Source organism: Gopherus evgoodei, chromosome 1 (genome assembly GCF_007399415.2).
Source record: "Gopherus evgoodei ecotype Sinaloan lineage chromosome 1, rGopEvg1_v1.p, whole genome shotgun sequence".
In the NCBI taxonomy this organism is placed as follows: domain Eukaryota; kingdom Metazoa; phylum Chordata; order Testudines; family Testudinidae; genus Gopherus; species Gopherus evgoodei.
In genome coordinates, this window is record NC_044322.1 from 224,588,662 (window position 1) to 224,608,951 (window position 20,290).

Below are 20,290 nucleotides of genomic sequence, written 5' to 3' on the forward strand. Positions count from 1 at the left end.
GACAGAGTCTGGTCTGTACTCACATTGCTAAGGCAATTGGTTGGTATATTATTCTCAAGCCTCCCCAGGAAGTGGGGCCAAGTGCTTTGGGGAAATATTTTGGGGGGATAGGGATTCCAAGTGACTCTTCCCTGAATTTTTGTGTAAATCACTTGGTGGTGGCAGCAATACCATCCAAGGGCAAGGAAGGAATTTGTGCCTTGAGGAAGTTTTAACCTAAGATGGTAGAATATAAGATTAGGGGATCTTTCATTCACTGAGATGAATGGGCCATTCCACACATCAACCTGTAATGCAGAGGGCTACGTAGAGCTCCTTCCTTTGCACTAGCTCTTTGAAGTGGATACGAAGCCTGGGGCTCCCTGCTATTCATCATGCTGCCTCCAGCTGGTAGATGTACTCCTAAAAGCCCATCAGTTACCATCCTCCTTTCTTCCCATGGCCCTTCCAGTCCTACTGCGGGTATGGTGGGGCCAGGAGGAGGGTAGAGCTGGTAGTTAACATGACAGATTATCATTCTCCTCCCACAGGTGCCTCCAAACATGGCCCCCTGACTAATGCCTTCAGAAACAAGGGAAATTAACTGCCAAAAACATGGTTAATGCAGACCTTGTTTACACTACAGTGCCTTTGCCAGTATAACTAGCCGGGCAGAGCCTCTTCATGGAGACATAGGGTAAGCTGATATGAGTTCTGTCGACATGGTAACATCACCTCACTAAACAATATCAGCTAAGCTGACACAGAACCATTCTTCTCATAGCATAATTGTGTCTACAGCAGGGTTTTTGCTTACATAGCTATGTCAGCCAGTGGTGTGAAATTTTTTTCCCCGTGATTCTAAAGGACATAGCTATGCTGGCAAACTCTGTAGTGTAGATTAAGGCCTGCAAAGTTAGGTCAACATAAGTCACCTTGTGTCAACCTAGTTGTTCATGTGTCTACATTCAGATTTGTCTCCTGCTGATATAGGTGCCCTGTTATAGTGACGCAGTAACACCACCTCCCCAAATGGTGTTGAGTCATGGTCGACTCTACTGTGGTTGACGCAGTGCAAGTATAGACATTGCAATCCTCCAGCAGCTCTCCCACAATGTCCAGCACTGACCGGTCTGGTCACAATTGTAAATATCAATTCCTAAGGATCACATACACCAGAAACCAATTCCCTCCCTGTAAAAAGCCAACATATTTTTGGAATGATTGCCCAGCTTGGTGAGCACATCTAGCTGCTCTCCATGGCTGTGTGCAACTGCCCAACTGATTGTGCCAGCTACAGATGCGCCTCACACAGAGAACAGAGAGGTTAGGAAAACCTTGTTCACCAGACCTTAACATCCCACAAGGAATGTCCCTCCATTTGAAATAGCTAAACAACACATTCGTTCAACTTGCCATAACATAAAACCTTAACTTCTGGCCTCAGTAACACTAACATATTTATGGCTGACGCATGTAAACTGGTCATATATGCGATCACCCTGCTTGCTTAGTACCCTCTTCAATTCAAGAAGTGTGTTTCAGATTCCTGCTAGCACTGCCAGTCTAACCTGCCTTCTCTGGCTTGTCAAATTTGGGTTTATAACTGCTGGTGAATCATAGAGCTACTCATTAGTCTCCTTCCTCGGCTGGTGAACCACCTGTGGTTCATTAATTTTATACCAGTGTAACTCCACTGATTTCATTGGAGTCGCTCCAGATTTACACTGCTACAAGTGAGGCGAGAATCAGCCGTAAGTGCTGAGTCTATGGGTGCTCCAGGGCTCAAGCCCTCATGGGGAAAAAAAACCAGTGGGGGTGGTCAGCACCTGCCAGTCTCAGCTGGGCTGCCATTCAGCTGTTTGGCAGCTGGTGTGGAGTGGAGCAAGGGCAGGGCCTTGAGGGGGAAAAAGGGGGCAGGGCCTTGGGGTGGAGTGGGGGTGGAGCACCCACTGGGAAAAAATAAAAGTCAGCACCTATGCTGCCAGCTCAACAATACTTAGGGCTACAGTGTAGATGGAGGTGAGCAAGTTTTGTGCATATATGCATGCATGTGTGCGCACATGCCCCATCTCAAGGCTCCCTCTGCTGAAATCCTCATCTCTGCTTTCCTTACTTCTTGGCTGCACCCTTCCAACTCCCTTCTCCATGGCCAGCTCATGTTCCCGTTCTCCAGACTGCTGAGCCCCAACTCTTCACACACACCATGCTTATTTTATGAGTAAAAAGATGTCTTTCCTCACTGTCACCAGGGCAGGCGCTTCCATTAGGCGACCCTAGGCAGTCACCTAGGGCGCCAGGATTCGGGGGGTGGCATTTTGTGCCTCAGAAAACAGCGACAGGCAATTGAGCAGCTCAATGACTGCCGCTGTCACCTGTGGCATTTCGGCAGAGAGTCCTTCTTCGGCGGTGCACTGGGAGCGGAACCGGAAGCTACCGCACATCCTGTGGGGACAGCACAAAATGCCGCCCCCCGAATTCTGCCTAGGATGCCAGAAACTGTGGTGCCACTCCTGACTGCCAGTGCCACAAACTTCTCCAAACTTCCTCTGAGAGCCAAGATGGGCTCTTTCCTTCATCTCCTGCAACCAAGACCCAGCAGGAGAAATTCTGCCCCCAGGGTCTTCACATTTCCCTTCAGTTACACCTGCACTGACTTCAAATGTCATTGAGGGAAGAGTTTGGCCCTGCAACTGAAACTTAGGCCAAGACCATCCCCAGTGCAGGAAACAGCATAGGAAACCTCAGAACTTCCTCAAGATCATGCCATCAGGGAAGGGTCTGTTTCCTGCCTGCACAACTAAACAGGCCCTTGTGATGCACAGATCTTCACAGATCACAGGCACCAGGGCTGTTCCCAGAGAGACCCTCTGTCTCCAGTCATTTCACAACCCCTCCTTCGCACCAATGGCTGGGGATGGCTCTGGATCTCTTTTAAGGTTGAGACTATCCTGTAATCTGATCCCAACAGGGAAGAAGGGATAAGCCTTAGTAACAGGGAAAGAGGCCACAAGCAGCTGGTCAAAATCATGACAATTTATTTATAACATTAATTATATGGTGCTGAGGGGTTTTCCTCACCACTACATCAAACCACTTCGCCTAGGGGGGATTGCTGCATGCAGAGATGAGCAGAGAGGATCCAGCAGGGCCCAGAATACAGCTCTGTCATCACGCATTTTCCTGCTCAACATTAGCTATGATGGGGAAAAGAGAATGTGAGACAGTTACAGAGGAATCAATGACTCATGGAGAGCAACCTTTCCCTTTTGTAGGTCACCTCATTCTGAGTATAGGAGCTGCAGAGACACTGCCCTGCCCAGACTACGGCTTCTCTGCCACAGTGGCCAGATGCATCCCTAGAACATTCAGGGCTTCAGCCCTGACCCCTTTCCCAGCAGTTTTGAGTCACCTCAACCCTGGAAGATGGTTTTTCATTAATCTGTTTTGCTTTGCAGCCTGTTTAAAAACAGCCCTGATGAGAAGAGGGATGCCAAGTGTGGATTTTGGAAGGACTTGCTCTTGCTCTGTCCCAGAAAGGTACAGAAAGAAGCAGTGACTAGTTTTGACTGAGGGGGAGGACATAATCTTGGGACTAACCAAGCCTGCTGCCTCAGATTCAAGGCCTGAATCTGAACTTGACAATGTGGGGGAGCTGGCGTTCCCCTCTCCCCTGAGCACTTAGGGGTGCTGGCAGACCACTCCAGGACATGGGACAAAAGAGAACAGCCACTTTTACAACCCTCCAGACAGGCTGAGAAGACTCAGGCTGGGTTTCAGCTCTGTGCTAACTGAGCAGCCCTGGGCAGTCTGAAAACCTCACAGTCATCTCTTCATACACTACCTTTGCTGCAGGGGGCACTGTACTCGGCAATGGCAAATTCATCTGGAAGACACAAAGGAAGGGAAATGTGATCAAGGCTGTGTGAGACCCAACCAGGACTCCTCGCACTTCCACCAGGCCCTGCAGCAGAGAGCTGGCACCTTTCAGGCAGGAGAGGAGGGAGTCCTCTCTCCAGGGGCACTGAAGGAACCTCATCTGGGCTCCATGGGAGGAAGGCAAAGGTTACAACAAGGCTACAGGGCAGCAGGCATCTCCAGCAGGTCAGTGCCATTTGCATCTCGCCTGACACACAATAACTGGGGTTGCCACTGGGCTTTGGTTTTGTCACCCCAATTCCCTCGCTGGAAACAGAGGAGTGAATGTGCCTCCTCCAGGTCACACCCAGAGCTGGGATCTCAGGGCAGGATCTGAATCCAGGGCCCTCCTAGATCCCTTTGACGCTAACCTACGAGGATTAGCATCTTCCCTTTACAGTGCACGAGGGGCCTGGGGCCTCAGAGACTCCCATGGTGCGAGCATGAGGTCAGTGCAGGATGATCCCTAGCATGTAAACCCTATATGCCCCCATGTTCTCATCCTGGAGCAGGGAGATACTCAATCCCATATCCCAGCAGGTTTACTGTGGCTCTGAATATGACTTTTCACCCTCCATGACAGGCCCACCAGCCTCCACTGCTGCCAGCCCCACCCACACACACACCTGTCTCATAGTAATCATAGACTTTCACCACCGCCGGCTTCAGGCTCTGCACGGGGAAGTCCTGCTCCACCGCGAAGGAGAAGCTCTGAGTCACATTGCTCACCTGAAAGGGAAACAGATGAGGCTCAAGAAGCTCTGAGCCACTTCACCCTCTCCTTCCACATCTCCTCCACGCATTGGTGCCCCCCATGATCCTGCAGGTCCAGCATCTGCCTTCCTTGGCTGCAGGGACTGGCAGGGATTCAGGCCCTAAAGGAGGTGGGTTAAGCCTTGCCTGACCCCCGGGTATGAGCCACTGTCCCTGGTACCCGTAGATGGGGGGAGATCAGGGCCCTGGCTCTGTGTTGGGAAAGTGCTGAAGGGAAACACTGGACAGCAATACATGGATTTGTCTATCCCAGCTGAGGCTTGGGAGATCCCCTCCCCTGGGCACTTCTATTGCGGTACATGGGGGTGGTTCTTTCTGGCCCATCCTGGCCCCATGTGGTCACTCACTTGCTCCATGTACAGCAGCACATGGTTGGTGCTCAGTTCTGTGCGGTGGATGTGGTGATGTCCTTCCAGCTGCCAGCGGCCAAGAGAGAGAAGCAGGATGTTACTGAGCTCCCCGTCAAACCACCCCAGAGCCCTAAGGAATAGGATGCTTTTACAAATTCATGGAGTCCAAGACCAGAAGGAACCTTTGTGATCATGTAATCTGACCTCCTGTATAACCATGGGTGTAGTTTGGGGACACTGGGGGTGTTGTCCCCCCAAACTGCAATCCTTAGGCAAGTGTGGAATTTGCCCCACCCCCCATATGCACAGCCCCATTGCCCTGACTGGAGCTGCTTCCCTCCCTTACCACAAATACAGAAGTCAAACTACGCCTATGTGTGTAACACAGACCAGAGAACTTCCCCCAAAAGAATTCCTAGAGCAGATCTTTTAGACAAACATCCAATATCGATTTAAAAATGGCCAGTGATGGAGAACCACCAGGACCTCTTTCCCCTGGTGCTGTAAGTAAAGAGGCAGAGTATGTGTCCCCACCCAACTGATTCACTGAGGTGTAAAGTGCTCCTGAGGTGCTGGACCCCAATCAAAGCCAGCACCAATCCCAGTATATACCCAACCTCAGTCAAACAGATCTAATAGTTCTTCCTCATTCTCTAGGTCTTAGACTGGCTAACGCTGTCTGCAATGCCAGGGGTCACTGCACAAGGTCTCCATAAGCCCAGTCTGGAGTCAGGCATGGGAGGAGCTGCTGTCTACACTGCAGATCCTGCAGCTGGGAAATCTGTAGGTGAAAGGCTGGTCTGAGCTGGCTCCTGTGACAGAAGTGGGCTGGGGACTCTCAGACCCTTCAGGATTCCAGTGGAAAAGAAGAGACAGAAGACATGGAGGGCCCTACTGCTGTAGATGAGATCAGGCTGCACCCATAATATGAGGGGTCAGGAACTGAAGCCCACTGGGGGCCAGATACCCCTCAGGTAGGGCTGAAGGCAAGGGGCTCTGGGGGGGCTATAGCCCATACACAGAACAGGCTTTTACCTTCCTCACTGATGACTTCACAGGGATAAATCCTGACAGCATCTTAATGTCAACGATGACCATGTTGGAGACGGGGCGTTTCCCTGTGTAACTGGGAGACCAAGTGGGAAACGAAACAAGGTTTAATACATCTCAGCACAGAGCTGATGCACCTCAACTCTGATTGGCACAGGTGCACGCTCCCCTGATCTGGCATCACCCACCCCACCTGCTGGTCCACCTGCAATCTCCTGGGGTGACTCAGCTGGAGCACCCATGGAAAAAAAGTGATGGGTGCTTAGCACCCACCGTTAGCCCCCCTATCAGCACCTCTCCCTCCCCACAGTGCCTCCTGCCCTGAAGCGTGCAGGAGGTGCTGGGGCGGAGCAAGGCTGGGGCACGCTTGGGGGAGGGGGTGGAATGGGGTGGGAAGAGGCGGGGCAGGGGCGTGACGGGGATGGGGAGAGGCAGAGCAGTGGTGAGGCCTTCGGGGAAGGAGTGGAATGGGGGCAGAGCCTGGGGGTGGGGGGCACCCCTTGGCACATTAGAAAGTCAGCACCTAAGCTAGGGCTGCTCCGGAAGGCCTGGTCCTGTGAGGGGAGTTACCTGATGTTTATGGCAATGCTAAAAGTCCTGTGGACCTGGGGGCTGTCACATGTCTCGGGGACCGTGTGCACCTCCAGTGCGAATGGTGCCTCTTCTGGCTTGGGGAGCACATTGTACCTCAGGCTGGTCTGAAAGAGAATACACAGTTTTATGTGAGCCTGTGCACATCTCCTCTCTGTTTATCTCCTCTGCCTCCTTCCCCCTGGTCCATCTCATTCCCACTTTTGTCTTCTCTGCCTTCCTCCTATCACTAACTCCCCATTCCCTAACTCTGGACATGCTCTCTCCTCATACCTTTTCATATTTTCTCATCCTCATCCCCATCTCTTTCTCCCTTCTCTCCTCTGCCCATCCCACCTCACCCTGCCATCTCCAATGGGAATGAGACGGGCTTCCCTCAGTAACAGCCTCTCCCCCTCCCCCTACCCCAGGACCCCTCACCTGCACGTAGACACATCCTTCTCCTGTCACTCCCATGCTGTAGTCCCCTGGCACCTCTGGCAGTGCCATACGCTGGAGCAGCAGACGGTTCGTGTGATCCACCTGGAACTGGGTCTGAAATTTGCCTGTGGATTGCAGAGTCACTATGGATGCTCCTCCACTCTTGGTGTAGGTAGATGCTCCGTATCGGGACAGGGCCTGGAGCGCCACCACTGTGTCCTGCCAGTTGAGAGATGGGCCCAGGTGCCCAAGGGAATGAATGAGCCATTTCTATGGGCCTGGAGCCCCAACCCCACCAGATCCTCCCACACAGCCCCACTCTGCTCAGAAAGGTCGGATTTTCCCATTTCCACCCATTTTCTACCCATCACTCCCACAAGCCATTCACCTATTCCCTGGGCCCAGATCCTCACAGGTAGTTAAGCACATTTCTCCCACTAAAAGCAGCCAACTGTCTAAGTACCTTTGGGAACATAGGTTTTGGGATTTCTGACACTCCACTACAGGGAGCTGAGGGAAGAAGCCACCCACCCTAACATGAAGGAGCAACCTGAAGGGACAGCTGACAAAGCAGACACATAACCCATATGGCTCAGCAGCAGGAAAACAGAATTACAACCCTACTATGTTAACCAAATCCCTCAGTGAAGTAGTCTTCCAAAGGCCAACACTTCATGTACTGTCTTCAAGAGGGATGTGTTTTGGGCTGCCTTTAATCAGGTGGCACTTTCTGGTTCTACATAACTCAGGATGGTGACCTCGTCCCACCAAGGTGTGTCTGGCAGTGACTGACTGCTGCTTCTCTGGGGAGGCCTCAGCTCCTAAGTTGGATTGGCTAGGCTGGATGGGGTTAGTGCTGTGGGGAGCTGAGGAAAGCATCATGCTCATGGATGCTAAGGGAGACAAATCTGCCCTCTGTACACAAGAGCATCACTTGTCCAGTCTCCTGCCTCATTAGCCCACTAAGGCCTGTGGGGATCTGATGTAGCCATACTCCATGCTGTGACTATCCCATGATCTAAAACCCTCCGAAACAGAGGTTCTCTAAACCCTGCAGCGAGGGCACTGTTGTCCCATCCCCCTCCCCAGGAGGAGTCCGTCTCTTTTCCAATGCTGGGTTATTCGTCCTTCTCTGGCAACCTGATATAGATAGATAGATAGATAGATAGATAGATAGATATCTCCTGCCGCTGGGGATGGGAACAGCTCACCTGGGTGGAGGAGAAGCCCCCGTTGGGATTCTGCTGCTTGCTGATCCACTTTGCAATTTGAGCTGCCAATGACAGGTCGTCTTGGGATGATGCCGGCTGCATGGTGAGGTAAGCGAGGAGCACATAGGACGTCATCTCCACCTCGGCAGAGGGAGCACGAGGGTGATAGAATGGGAGATCGGCCTCTGGCTGCTTCCCGGGCCTCTGCCAGTGAATGGAGCCATCTGCCGTGGGAGAAGGGAGAGGGAGGAGAAAAGGAAATGTTTATTACCGAATATCTGGTTGTTGCGTAGAGGGTTATGGACATAGTGTCTCTGAGGATGGAGGATGGAGAATGGAGTCCCAACCCTTGCTGGACATGTCAATACAAAGCATGAAGGTAATAAATAATCTCTGTAGTGGGTTGATACATTCTGGGTATGAAAACTCTCAGTGACTAATTAGGTTGCTGCACCTGTGCCTGTGTCTCCCACATTTTATGAAGCCAGATCCCAGGAATGGCCGGTGCCAGGGTTTTTAGGGTTCATTGATCTAAAATGTGTGAAGAGGCTAAATAACCCCAACCTGCTGCAGCACAGACTGAAGGTTATAGTAATAACAATCAAACCCTTCTCCTGCCAGGCTGGGTAGGGCCAGTGGGCTGGAATGCAGAAGAAGGGCCCATAAACAGGTCTCACCCTCTTTCACAGCTTCCTTATCAAGCGAGTCCAACAGTGCCCTGCGCTTCTCCTCCTTCCCCGCCAGGGCGAAGGCGTAGGCCATCAGTGCCTTTGTGTACACATGGTTTCCTCCCTGTTCCATGGCTGTTTCCAGGCAGAATAAAGCACTACGGAGCACAGAGTGCTGCGGGGAGCAAAGAGGGGAAATAATCAGTGTTCGCAGTGTGACGATATGAGCTAGACTTTGGGCACTGCCTGTGCAGGCTGTCATCTCATGACCACAGAGACAGCTGGGTTTAAATAAGAGATGCAGTGGATCTAATATAACATAGATGCTGGTGATAGGATGAGTGACTGTTTGACCCCAGGCACTTGCATGGTCCCAGTGAACTCAGAATCTTGTAGTAATTTGGTCACCCCATCACTGTGAGCCACTGAGCACAAAAATGTGGCTTAAATGTGTCTAGCTGAGACAGCTTCAGCAGTTACAAAAATCACATTCTTGCCTCCCATGGGGTAGCCATGTTAGACACAAGGTCCTCACAACTTGGAGAAATTAAGGTCGTCTGAAGTGTCTAGGGCTATTTATTGAATTTTAACCAAGAAAAAATGTGGAAGACAAATGAAAGACTCTGCCATGGATAGCAATGGGCCACCAGCTGTCAACGAGTATACAATCCCTCCCAGTCATTCATCCAATGAAAAGCATGACTAGACACCTAGTATGTTTACAGAGACTATATAAAACAAACAGGAGTAGAGAAGAAGGAAGTAGCGACGCTGTCAGGCTGAAAAGCTTCCATCGGTCCGACCCATCTGAGCTGCAGCCAGACCACAGGAGACAGCGACCGAGCATTACAGCTCTTTTGACATGAATTTTGGATTTTTTTTTTAATATGCAGAATGGAAAAAAAAAATAAAGAGCCAATCAAAGAAGCAGAGCTCAGCCAGAACCAGTACTGCACACCGAGATGCGTCTGAGGCCTGGGCACCATCTCATTCTGGAGCCAGAGCCAAAGCCTTTCCAGACTGGTTTCTTCCCTCCTTTCCTTAGAGGTCACTTTATCAGGGCATCGGGTTGCCACTATCAGGACTTGGCTGGGTACAGGGAGTGGGGGAGAGGGGAGGCCGCTGACCCAGGGGAACTCATGAAGGAGACTTTGTGTGTGTGGATACGTACAGTGATGCGCAGAGGAATCTCCAGCAGCGCGATGGTGATGTAGGCAGAGAGCGTGATCTCATCGTCCACCCCACCCTGCAGGGAACCACAGAGATAGACATTAACCCTACGCAACACCCAAAGCCTTTCCCCTCTGGGCCCTGCTCCACAGGAGCTCTCTACATACTACATCCTCATCCCCTTTATCCCCCCACTCTTGCCATGCCCCATGATAGCTCTCACAAATGGGTATGTCAACCCTGCAACAGAGAACGTGCTTCCTAGCAAGGTAGACGTACACACTAGCTCCACCTGAGCTGGTACACTAAAAAAGGCAGTGCAGCCACAGGCAGCAGCTCTCGCTAGCTGCCCAAATACAGTCATGCTCAAGCTTGGAGTATGTACTTGGGCAACTAGCCTGAGCTGCCATGGCCACACTGCTATTTTTGTGGCTGTCTACCTGTGCTGAGAAGTACACTCCAAGCTGCAGTGTAGACACACTCTGTGTTTCTGTCCCCATTTACCTCCCATGGTAGTTATCATGTATCTGCCCCCTCGTTTCTCCTCCCCATAGTACAGATAGGTCCCACATACAGTACAGTATCTGCCCATCCGTATCTCCATGGTAGTTCCGAGGACCATGTCATCCTCTGTTCCTTCCACCCTGGCCCCATGTGCTGAAGTGTCTGAACTGTTCCCATGCAGAGCTGTAGCTCTCTCCATATCACTGGAATCCTGTATGGGTCCCATGAGGCCCATGGGAAGCTGTCTGGGCGGATACAGCACCTTTATGGCATTGTTCAGGAGCGTCCCGGAGCTGCGGAAGCAGCCGTTGTCCTTCTGCTTGCCAGCGAGCCAGGCCAGGGCGTCCTGGATGTGCTTCTCCTCAATGAAGATGTGAGAGCGGGCCTGCGCAAAGGACTTGAGGACGAAGGCTGTCAGCCTGCAACAGAGAGCGGGCAGCAGTGAGAGCTCCCTCCCATGCCCTGTGCTCGCTGGAGGGGATGGGGTCCTGGGGCATCGCCAGCCTGAATGGAAGCAGCAGGGGCCAGAGAGCTGGAGGCCATAGGGCAGAGAGCATGAATACATTGCTTCCACTTTCACACACCTCCATAGTCTCCTTCACATTGATTTCAGGATCCAGTTCAAGCTGTCTCTTCCTGTTTATAAAATCCTCCCTGAACACAACTAGCCTCTCAAACTTATGAGCCCTCTTCATGCTAAATACACCTCTTATTGCAGAGGGTTGCAGGGCTGCAAATGTTGAATCTATATTTAAACAGGACTCCATGGGAGTTCCAAGGAGTTATACACCAGTTTGCCTATACTTGGTAAACTAGTGAAAATGACAATTAAAAAAAGCATAATAAAAGATTCAGAAGATCATGATCTGATGGGGGTCTAACCAGCATGGCTTCTTCAAAGGAAAATTGTGCCTCACTAATCTCTTAGAATTCCCTGAACATGTCAATAAAGTGCTGAATGAATGAGAACTGATTGACATCATTTCTTTAGTAGTCTCTTATGACAGACCTTCTCAAAGCCTTTTGGAAAGTCTAAATGAATTGAATAATCATGGGATGAGAGTCAAAGTGTTGTTGTGGATCAGAAATTGGTTCAGGGACAGAAAAGAAAAGCTAGAATTAAATGATCAATTCCATCATAGCACAAGGCTAACAGTGGGGTGCTGCGAGGTTCAGTACTAGGACTGGTGTTGTTAATGCTACGCCTGGCTCATGAGACAGCTCATGGTGTCCGACACCATCAGGTGGTCCAGAGACATTTATACCGAACACATCACCGGACACCGCCAATACCACACCAAGTAATCGAGACAGCCGACCAGGGAAATAACCCCTTCCTTCCCTGACGGACCAAGGGACGCACCTCACCCATGTACCTATCCGCTCCATCGATACTGACTTGGATTCCTTATTGGGTGGCGTACCTGAGCCAACGTATCCACTGACACTTTAAAAACCTTGCACCCCAATCTGGGTCTATGCCAATTATGCGATATGTACGTATGTCTTCATCCTTGCAAACGATATCTGTAACCACCCACAACCAAGCCTGACCCCAGATGTACAGTACCTTCCCTCTCAACCTCTGTATATTTCATTTCAAACACTTACTTTAATAAAATTTGTATACCTATTAATTATCTTGATAATGGGCGATCAATGGCATAGCGATTCCTATGGTCCTATCTAGCACTAGGTTGCTCTCTACCTTTAACCCAATTCCACCACTATGGGTATGAGAGTCTGGCCCTCTGCAGCTCCCTGTCTGGAACAGCCACTCCGGATCCCTCCATCTTTTTTTCAAAAATGACCTGAAACCATCCCACTCCCTTTGCCTCTTCAGTTCTCTCTCTCCTCAGGGCCAGTGGGAACAGGTACTTTTTATACACAGCAGCCTGATGAAGCCTATTCCCTTTTGTGTGATACGCCAAGGGACTGTGAAAGCTCCAGCGAGCCCTCAAGCCTTTAACAGCATCAGCAGTTGACTAAAATGTAACACTTCCTTTATAACTATATAACAGAGGAGGTTTAGGGGAGGCATAACTGGCAAGAAATCTCACCAGGTATTCCCCTGCTGCCTGTAATGCTCCCCAAATGTGCTGTAAGAGCCATCCAGGTGCTTGTAATTCAGCTGCCTCTGATAACCTGAAATGGAAAGTTAAAGCAGGATTTATACATCATTAAAAAAACCAGTAAGGAGTGAGAGAGCAGCTCACCAGCTCAGCCAGTAAAGGGACTCCTAGGCCTTATGTGTACTAGCCAGCACTGGTACACAAACATACACGTCTCCATCCCACAAGCTAGTCAGCAGAGGGAACTGACATACGACACATGGGCAGCACCATCATACTCCAAGAGGGGGGGCACCACACAGTCTGCTTAGCTAGAGCACCCAGGCTGAGAAGCCATTTCACCTGGCTACCGTGTGCAGCATTTCCACACTGTAGGGATGACTCATAGGATGGACACAGCAGCCAGTAGCTCTCGTGCGGCAATGAGTGCACATAACCAGAGTGCTCAGACAACTGACAATAGTGAGCCAGTGTCAAATGGGGACTCCACTCCCCAGATACACAACCCCATCCCTCTGTCCTCAGCTGAGGGAAACTCTCTCCACAGGTCAGGCAGAAAGCTCCCAGCACAACCTTGGAAGGGAGCAAGTGAAGAAACAAAAGCCCCGTCCCTCCTCACCGCTGACTAAGTATCCGATAGCCTTGGATTTGGTCTCCTCGCTCAGCTGCCCCGTTTTATTCAGATAGTCCAGGACGTAGATGTTGGGGGCAAACAGGACCATGTTCTGCTCCCCGCAGCCGAAGGGCATCTGAAGAAGCTGCTGCAGGTTCTGCATGGCTGTGCCCAGGATATCGCCTGGGGATGGAGACACAGGGAGTCAGTGTCCCACAGAGGTGGATTGCGGAGGCAGAGTTCACCACAGACCACAGGTAGTAACAGGTGAGAGAGAAGGACAGAGGGAAAAACAAGTCAGAGCCATACTCTGAAGAGGAAACACAGAGAGAGAGAATGGGGAGAAGGAAGGGTAGGAAGATGTCTGGGATAGGAATAGGGATACTTAGACAAAAAGGCCAACACACAGGGAGACTGATAAAGGAGAACAGGGACAGGAAAAGAGACAAGAAGAGATGAATGGAGAGATGATGGGGACACTGATGAAGGGAGTACGTAGCTGACCAGGTGGAAAGGCTGGCACGGCAGGCAGACAAGGATCAGTGGCCGCAGCTGCCAGGGCAGGTCCTTTCTGAGTTGCTGCACTCACCCAGCACTGTCACATAGGCTCTGGCTGAGCCCTGCACCACGTTCAGTGGAAGCTTCAGGGAAATCTTCCCTGCTTCTGAATTTCCTGAGGGAAAAAATTCAGACAGATGTGATGCAATAAAATGCCCCCATGCTCAACAGTGAATGGGTCCCAGAGCAGAACCTGGAGCGCTGCTTTCCACCCGCCCCCTGCATGGGGAATCCCTGCTTTCAACAGCTCCATTCCTCCTAGCTGGACAGTGAGACACCCAACTGTCCCCTTTGGCTTGGGGTCCTTTGATCCATGGGAAAAATTCAGCTTTTTCCATGGAGTGAGGTGCCACCACATGGCCAGATGGGAAACTGCAGTCTCCAGTTCTTTGGCCCTTCCTGTTTGCTGGCAATTGGCAGATGGTAGAATCCAGTTTGTAATTTCACTCCATAGAATAATCTTTAATCTGGAAAAGTCCCATTAAAACCCCTTTAAGCCCATCCCCCAGAGACCTGGGCCAGGATTGCTCATGCAGTCTATTCTCCGGGGTTTTGTCATGCCCTAGATCTCAATGTTCCAAGCAATGTCCTCATGATTAGGAAATGTGTCTCGACTCTCCACACAGAAACATCCCCATCATTGCTTAGTCTATATCCTGACACCTCAAGTTCTTACCGCACCCGCAGAGTCTCCCAAATAAACCCACTCCCTCCTTGAGGCTGTCACTCTTCATCCACTGGCAAAGGGCATAGATGAAGAAGGAGCAGAGAGGTCCTTACCATTTGCACAGAGCAGAGAGTTGAAGGTTGCTTCCATCTCAATCCCTTCAGGCTTGGGAGGGGAAGGAAAATGAGAAAGGTGAGAAGCTGCAGACAGACTGAACATCTGGCATCAGGAACAAAGTCTGTGTGAGGACAGGGCGGCGAAACTTCAGAAAGAGACAAAGAGGCAGTAGGAGAGGTGGGGAAAAGAGAGAGTTTGACAAAAATGGAGAGACAATGAATGAAGACAGAGAGAAATGTAAAGGGCCAAGTCGGTGAATCAGAGAAAGAAGGAGATTTGCAAATTTCCATGGACTGATGTTGTAGATTCATAAAATAATAATCCATTAGAATAAAATAAAAACCAGCTACTACTAAGTTATTGTCTCTTCACACCCAAGGGAAGAATAGTGCAGTTGTATTGCATGGGTTACTAGTTACCTGTAGCACACTGTGCAAGATGGTACCTTAATGCCCCTATAACAGAGAAGACATGCACTATGTGTCATTAACTTATCACATCACCTGATGTTGGCAAAGACAACTTACTACACAGTGAAATATCAACAATTCTACATTCTGTAATGCTGCAGATTTTCTATTTCCATTAAAGGACAGCAATAGGGTATAAGGAAAATAGGAATGGATGATATTGCACATTATTATAACTGGCATTACTGTTGGTATCATGAAATGTCATTAGTTATCGTTGCTTTTTTATGACACACGAAGAGGCAATGCAGCTTTATGTATCATTTGTTACTGAGTATAAATACTGTATAATGAGTTCTTGCTTTCCTGCAGAGGCGAGGGTGTACAGCATTACCCTGTGCTATTTCATTTCACCGTGTAACAATGTCAGCAACCATTGCTGCCCTAGGAAAGAGAGAGGTTATGCAATATTACCATGTTATGCTTATTTGGCACACTATGCAATGTTTTTTCTGTAAGGGAATATACAGTATTATATGCTATAGTGGGTGGGATTTTCCAAAGTACACCTAATTCCCCTAGGTGCTTTGAATCTCCCACATGTGTGCTTCTGTTAGGCCATGTAGCAAGTTGTCACAGCTTCCCTATAACAGAGGAGGCATGGACAGATATACTGTCACACTCTATATAAGTTATTACTGTTTTCCTATCCTACTCAGAGCATTATAGCGCAGCATATTGCCTACGTCACACTGTGTGAAAACTTACCACTTCTCTATACCACAGGGACCAAGCAGCACCACATACCTCCACTAGCAGCTGTTTGATCACTGTGTCCTTCTGCCCCGTCTCAGGGAGCACTGCTACCTCGTTCCCACAGGGCAGCTCCGTCTTCAAGGCCTCTGCACTCACAGAGAAATTCACATTACCTGAAACAAAGAGAGATAAGTGTTCTGCCAGGCACTGCAACTACAGGGGTGTAAATGTCATTTCCATGGTGCTCCACTCTTCAGCACCATTGATTACATGGAAACCTCTCTGTAGAGAGAGAGAGCTCATGTCATATCTCATGTAGGCCTGGTCTACGCTACAAAGTTAGGTTGGCGCAAGGCAGCTTATGTAAATCTAGTTGTGCATGTGTCTACATTTCAGTTAGGTTTTTATCGACATAAGTGCCCTGTTACACTGACTTAATAACATCGTCGCTCTGAGCGGCATAGAGCCAAGTTTGATATCCTTAGGTCAATGCAGTGATAGTGTAAACACTCCATTACTTATGTTAACTGCTACTGTCCTCCAGCAGCTGTCCCACAATGCCCCACGCTGACTGCTCTGGTCACCACTGAGAACTCTGCTGGCCAGGGGTCACAGAAACCAGAAGTCTCCCCCCCACCCTTTGAAGCCCTGCAAATTTTTGAAATTCCTTTTCTTGGGTGCCCAGCTTAGTGGGCACACCTAGCAACTCTCCCTTGTTGAGTGCAACTGCCCAGCTGTCATGCCAGCTACACACTCCAGACATGCTCCTGCCTGGAACAGACAGGAGATATTGGATCTCCTGGGCCTTTGGGGAGAAGATGCTGTGCAGGCACAGCTCTGAACTACGCATAGAAACATGGATATCTAGGAGCAGATATTATGCAAGACACAGCATTGGGCTATTTTCCTCACTGAGGCCCCATCTGTTTGTGAACAATGCTGGCACCCCTTGCAATGACCAAAAGGACATTCAACTTTCTTTCTGCACCTGCTGAGCCTCTAGTTGAAATATGCTTTGGTGCTGTCAAGGTGGCCAGTGTATGGCTTCATGAGACAGGGGAGCAAGGGTTAGGTTGGGTCGCCCAGGATAACAACTGGCATTTCAACATTGCCACTGGTAATCTGCCAGTCAGGAAAGACGGTCTCTGCTTGCAGCTTTCTGAACAGTTCTGTGTTTTTAAAGATGCGAATGTCATGCATCTTCCCTGACTAGTGAACACGGATGTCAGTGATTCACTAACACTTGAACCACAGAAAAGTAGCCTCTTTAGTTGATGTACTCTGAAGCAAATGGCCTGCTGCCAAAAGAGGAATATGTGTGCCACTTATCACCCCACCACTGTTTGGGAACCCCATTGCTGCAAATCCATCCACTATGTCCTGCACACTGCTGAGAATCACAGTTCTGCATAGCAGGGGGCGATCAATGGCTTTTCATATTTGCATGACAACAGCCCCTGCGGTGAATTTCTTGACTCCAAAGTGATTCTCAACTGACTGGTAGCAATTTGGCGTAGCACGTTTCTACAGTGTGATCGTCACTTTCTTCTCCACTGTTAGTGCGCCTCTCATTTTGATGAGTGGCAGTGGAATACCTATCCATGGTGCACCACACTCTGCATCGATACAAGCACTTCTGATAAGTATGCATATCTCTGACATAAGGAGCCAAGTATACCTGCATACAAGTAATGTGTTAACTGTCGCAGCTGTATGACAATGTAACTTGAGTCAACATAAGTTTGTAGTGTAGACATGGTAGAAGTACCTCAGACCATGCCTGCACTGGGTTATTCACACAGATGTAGCTGCACCTGAGCAAACCCTGAGAACAGCCCTGCTTACTGGTGTGAAAGTGACTCACTCCAGGGAAGCAGGACTGTTCTCAGGGTTTTCTCTGGTGCAGCTACATCTATGTGAAAAACCCCAGCACAGGCATGGTCTAAGACACGGATTCTCACAACAAATTTTTTGGTGGCCTCAGAATACAGCCACTAACTCTTGCAGGTGGTTACTCTGACACTTTCATTTCAAACGAGGGCACGTGGCACTAGTGCAAGTCACTGGTTACACCAGTTAGTGCGTCTACACTAAGAGTTTGTTCTGGTGCTGCTACATCAGTGAGCTACAATGGTAAAAAAAAAAACCCACAGTGCAGACAAGACATGAGGATCACTTTGCAGTAGCCTTCCCAGTCCAGGCAGGAATTGGGCAAGATGGATAGGAGTGCAGGGAGTAATGGCTCTGATTTCTGGCTAAGGACCATGGCCTCTGTTACACAGGACTAAAGGGTCCTTATAGCCCCTTCAGGCCTTAGAATCTATGATTCTATCCACAGAGCCCTGGCTGAGTCAAGCAAAGAGTTAATGCTCCCATTTAGCCCATCAGGGCCATGAAGGAAAGAAATAATTACATTCTCCATCACATCCACAAATTACTTAACAAAGTCAGCACCTCTTAATCCAGATGTGCTCACCTGAGAAGTTTCCCAGGAAACGGTTGTAGCCTAATGACAATGAGTGGCAATGACAGTTGTTAAATCAGGATAGTATTTGAAAAAAATTCTGCTCCTTGGGGGTGCAATTGGCTAGAACCAAGGAGTTAAGTAGAGGGTAGTCAGGAGTTTATTAAGGGCATGTCTACACTACAAAATTATGTAGACCTAAATTAGGTCAACGTGCAGCCACAGCAATAATTAAATCATTTTTGAATGTCCACACTATTCTCCTTGTATCAGCAGTGCACGTTCACACTAACAGTGCCTGCACTGATCCAGCGAGCAGTGCACTCTGGGTAAGTATTGCACTGTGCAACTCACCACCATCTAGCACAAGGTATTTTGGAAAGGGTTTTCAATGCATCATGGGTGCAAAAAAGTCATGCAGGGGTGATTGGGAATATGGTTTCAATATCCCAAGATGCAGTTTTCTCCATCCCATAATAATATATGTATCCCATAATGTTTTGCTCCTCTTTTCAAAAACACTGCAAACTTGCGCATTTGCCATCTCTGTGGGAAGTGTGGATCCTGCAGAGCTCTGCACTATTGTGGTGAGCATTGTGAACATAACATGCCTGATCCTGCAGCATTTCCGGAGCTTCAAGAGGAGCACTGGGGAATATGACAATTCCTTGCAGGCTAGCTTGTCGTGTACCATGGAAAGAAACAATTCAAAGTTGTTGTTGGCAGTCATGGAGCAGCTGCAGATAGTGGCATGCTGGTTCTGGGCCTGAGAAACAAGCACTGACTGATGGGATCACATCATTCTGCAGGTATGGGATGACAAGTAGTGGCTGCAGAACTTGTGGATGTTCAAGGCCACTTTTCTGGAACTGTGTGCAGAGCTCGCCCCAGCCCTTTGACATATTGACACCAAAATGAGAGCTGCACAGATGGTGGGGAAGCGAGTGGCGATCGCTGTGTGGAAGCTTGCAACACCAAATTGCTACCAATCAGTTGGGAAACATTTTGGAGTGGGAAATCCACCATGGGAAGTTGCTGTCATCCAATTCTGCAGGGCCATTAATTGTTTCCTGCTACATAAAACTATGACTCTCAGTAGTGTGCCAGACATAGTGGATGGTTTTGCAGCGATGGGGTTCCTGAGCTGCAGTGAGACAACAGATGACACACACTTCCTTATTTTGGCACCAGACCACCTTGCCAGAGTACATCAAAAGAATGGGCTACTTTTCTATGGTAATGCAGAATGGTGGATCACTAGGAAAGTTTTACCAACATCAACACGGGATGGTCAGAGAAGGTGCATGACACATGCAAAAAGCTGCAAGCAGGGACTCTTTTTCCAGAACAGAGGATTACCAATGGGGATTTTAAAATGTCAGTAGTGATCCTGGGAGATCTAGCCTACACTTTACTCCGTTGGCTCATGAAGCCATACAGTAGCTACTTCTATAGCAGCAAGGAGTGCTTCAACCACAGGCTCAGCAGGTGCAGAATGATAGTTGAATGTGCCTTTGGCAACTTGAAAAGCCACTGGCGCTGTCTACTCACGAGTTTAGACCTCAGTGAAAAAAATATCGCCATAGTTATAGGTGATTGCAGTGCACTTCATATCTATGAAACAAAGAGGGAGATGTTTCCACTGGGATGGAGGGCAGAGGCGGAATGGCTGTCTGCTGATTTTGAGCAGCCAGATACCAGGGCTATAATAAGAGCTCAGTGGGGATCTAGACACTTCAGGTAGACTTTGAGAAATGCTAAGCTCTGATTCATTACTAACAAAGCTGACAAATGAAGAATGAAAGAAGAAACAAAGATCAAATAAAGGAGATAGGTAATGAATCTCATTGTCACACTTGTATTTGTATTCAGTGGTGAGATGAGCTCAACCCACAAAGCTGTATCCAGATCTGAGCTGGATTTCAGATACTCAGAGTTCTTTTGGATCAGTGGATTGGCTTCATGCCTGTCTCTAAATCAGCACAGGATTTTAAAACA

General features: G+C 49.1%; 1 protein-coding gene across 1 annotated transcript in view; it reads right to left on the bottom strand.

The window, feature by feature from the left end:
* Positions 1-3,812: 3,812 nt before the first annotated feature.
* A2M (alpha-2-macroglobulin) overlaps positions 3,813-20,290 on the bottom strand; it is a 52,572-nt gene continuing 36,094 nt past the window's right edge. Inside the window, 15 exon segments of the mRNA XM_030552989.1 lie at positions 3,813-3,865; positions 4,524-4,626; positions 5,019-5,087; positions 6,057-6,147; positions 6,642-6,769; positions 7,083-7,301; positions 8,294-8,517; positions 8,971-9,136; positions 10,133-10,207; positions 10,898-11,054; positions 12,696-12,780; positions 13,327-13,503; positions 13,910-13,993; positions 14,659-14,710; positions 15,880-16,001. Of these exon segments, the coding sequence (XP_030408849.1) occupies positions 3,813-3,865; positions 4,524-4,626; positions 5,019-5,087; positions 6,057-6,147; positions 6,642-6,769; positions 7,083-7,301; positions 8,294-8,517; positions 8,971-9,136; positions 10,133-10,207; positions 10,898-11,054; positions 12,696-12,780; positions 13,327-13,503; positions 13,910-13,993; positions 14,659-14,710; positions 15,880-16,001 (1,805 nt within the window).